Source organism: Theropithecus gelada, chromosome 1 (genome assembly GCF_003255815.1).
Source record: "Theropithecus gelada isolate Dixy chromosome 1, Tgel_1.0, whole genome shotgun sequence".
In the NCBI taxonomy this organism is placed as follows: Eukaryota; Metazoa; Chordata; class Mammalia; order Primates; family Cercopithecidae; genus Theropithecus; species Theropithecus gelada.
Window position 1 is genome coordinate 218524188 of NC_037668.1, and position 1491 is coordinate 218525678.

Here is a 1491-nt window from a genome sequence, read left to right on the forward strand (position 1 = left end):
GCCAGGCTTGGTGATGCACAACTATGGTCCCAGCTGCTCCAAAGGCTGACGATATTGGAGGATCACCTGAGCCTGGGAGGTCAAGGCTGCAGTGAGCCAAATTCACACCACTGCACTCCAGCCTGGGCAACAGAGTGAGACCCTTTCTCAAAAACATAATTAGCTTTAGCATGAATAATATACTGACACAAAGATAGAATTTGGTTTTCTCTTTGAATATGATTTTCTTTTTTTTTTTTTTTGTTACTTAGTTTTTATTTCATAATCATAAACTTAACTCTGCAATCCAGCTAGGCATGGGAGAGAACAAGGAAAACATGGAACCCAAAGGGAACTGCAGCGAGAGCACAAAGATTCTAGGATACTGCGAGCAAATGGGGTGGAGGGGTGCTCTCCTGAGCTACAGAAGGAATGGTCTGGTGGTTAAGATAAAACACAAGTCAAACTTATTCGAGTTGTCCACAGTCAGCAATGGTGATCTTCTTGCTGGTCTTGCCATTCCTGGACCCAAAGCGCTCCATGGCCTCCACAATATTCATGCCTTCTTTCACTTTGCCAAAGACCACATGCTTGCCATCCAACCACTCAGTCTTGGCAGTGCAGATGAAAAACTGGGAACCATTTGTGTTGGGTCCAGCATTTGCCATGGACAAGATTCCAGGACCTGTATGCTTTAGGATGAAGTTCTCATCTTCAAATTTCTCCCCATAGATGGACTTGCCACCAGTGCCATTATGGCGTGTAAAGTCACCACCCTGACACATAAACCCTGGAATAATTCTGTGAAAGCAGGAACCCTTATAACCAAATCCTTTCTCTCCAGTGCTCAGAGCACGAAAATTTTCTGCTGTCTTTGGAACCTTGTCTGCAAACAGCTCGAAGGAGACGCGGCCCAAAGGCTCGCCGTCGACGGCAATGTCGAAGAACACGGTAGGGTTGACCATGGCTAGTAGTACAGGACTTTCCTCGGCGGCAGCGTCTGCAAAGCCTGAATATGATTTTCATATGATATTAATAAGAGGTTGATGCGGTGGCTCACGCCTAGAATCCCAGCACTTTGGGAGGCCAAGGCCGGTGGATCACTGGAGGTCAGGAGTTCGAGACCAGCCTGGCCAACTTGGTGAGACCCCATCTCTATTAAAAATACAAAAATTAGCCAGGCATGGTGGCGGGTGCCTGTCGTTCCAGCTACTTGGGAGGCTGAGGCAGGAGAATCACTTGAACCTGGGAGGTGAAGGTTGCAGTGAGCCAAGATCATGCCACTGTACTCCAGCCTGGGTGATAGAGGGAGATTCCATCTCAAAAAAAAAAAGAGAGAGAGAGATAATAGGCCGGGCGTGGGGCTGACACCTGTAATCTCAGCACTTTGGGAGGCCAAGGCAGGTGGATCACCTGAGGTCAGGAGTTCGAGACCTGCCTGGCTAACATGGCAAAACCCCATCTCTACTAAAAATACAAAATGTAGCCAGGAGTGGTGGCGTGTGCCTGTAA

General features: G+C 47.9%; 1 protein-coding gene across 1 annotated transcript; it reads right to left on the reverse strand.

Moving 5' to 3' along the window:
• Nucleotides 1–227: 227 nt before the first annotated feature.
• On the reverse strand, nucleotides 228–985 carry LOC112633091 (peptidyl-prolyl cis-trans isomerase A). Its single transcript, XM_025399515.1, has one exon. It carries the CDS (start codon nucleotides 942–944, stop codon nucleotides 447–449), a length of 498 nt encoding a protein of 165 aa, XP_025255300.1. The 5' UTR covers nucleotides 945–985; the 3' UTR covers nucleotides 228–446.
• Between the last annotated feature and the right edge of the window lie 506 nt (nucleotides 986–1491).

What these genes read in the sequence shown, in the direction of transcription:
- LOC112633091 (XM_025399515.1), bottom strand. Translation starts at nt 944, where the DNA reads ATGGTCAACCCTACCGTGTTCTTCGACATTGCCGTCGACGGCGAGCCT.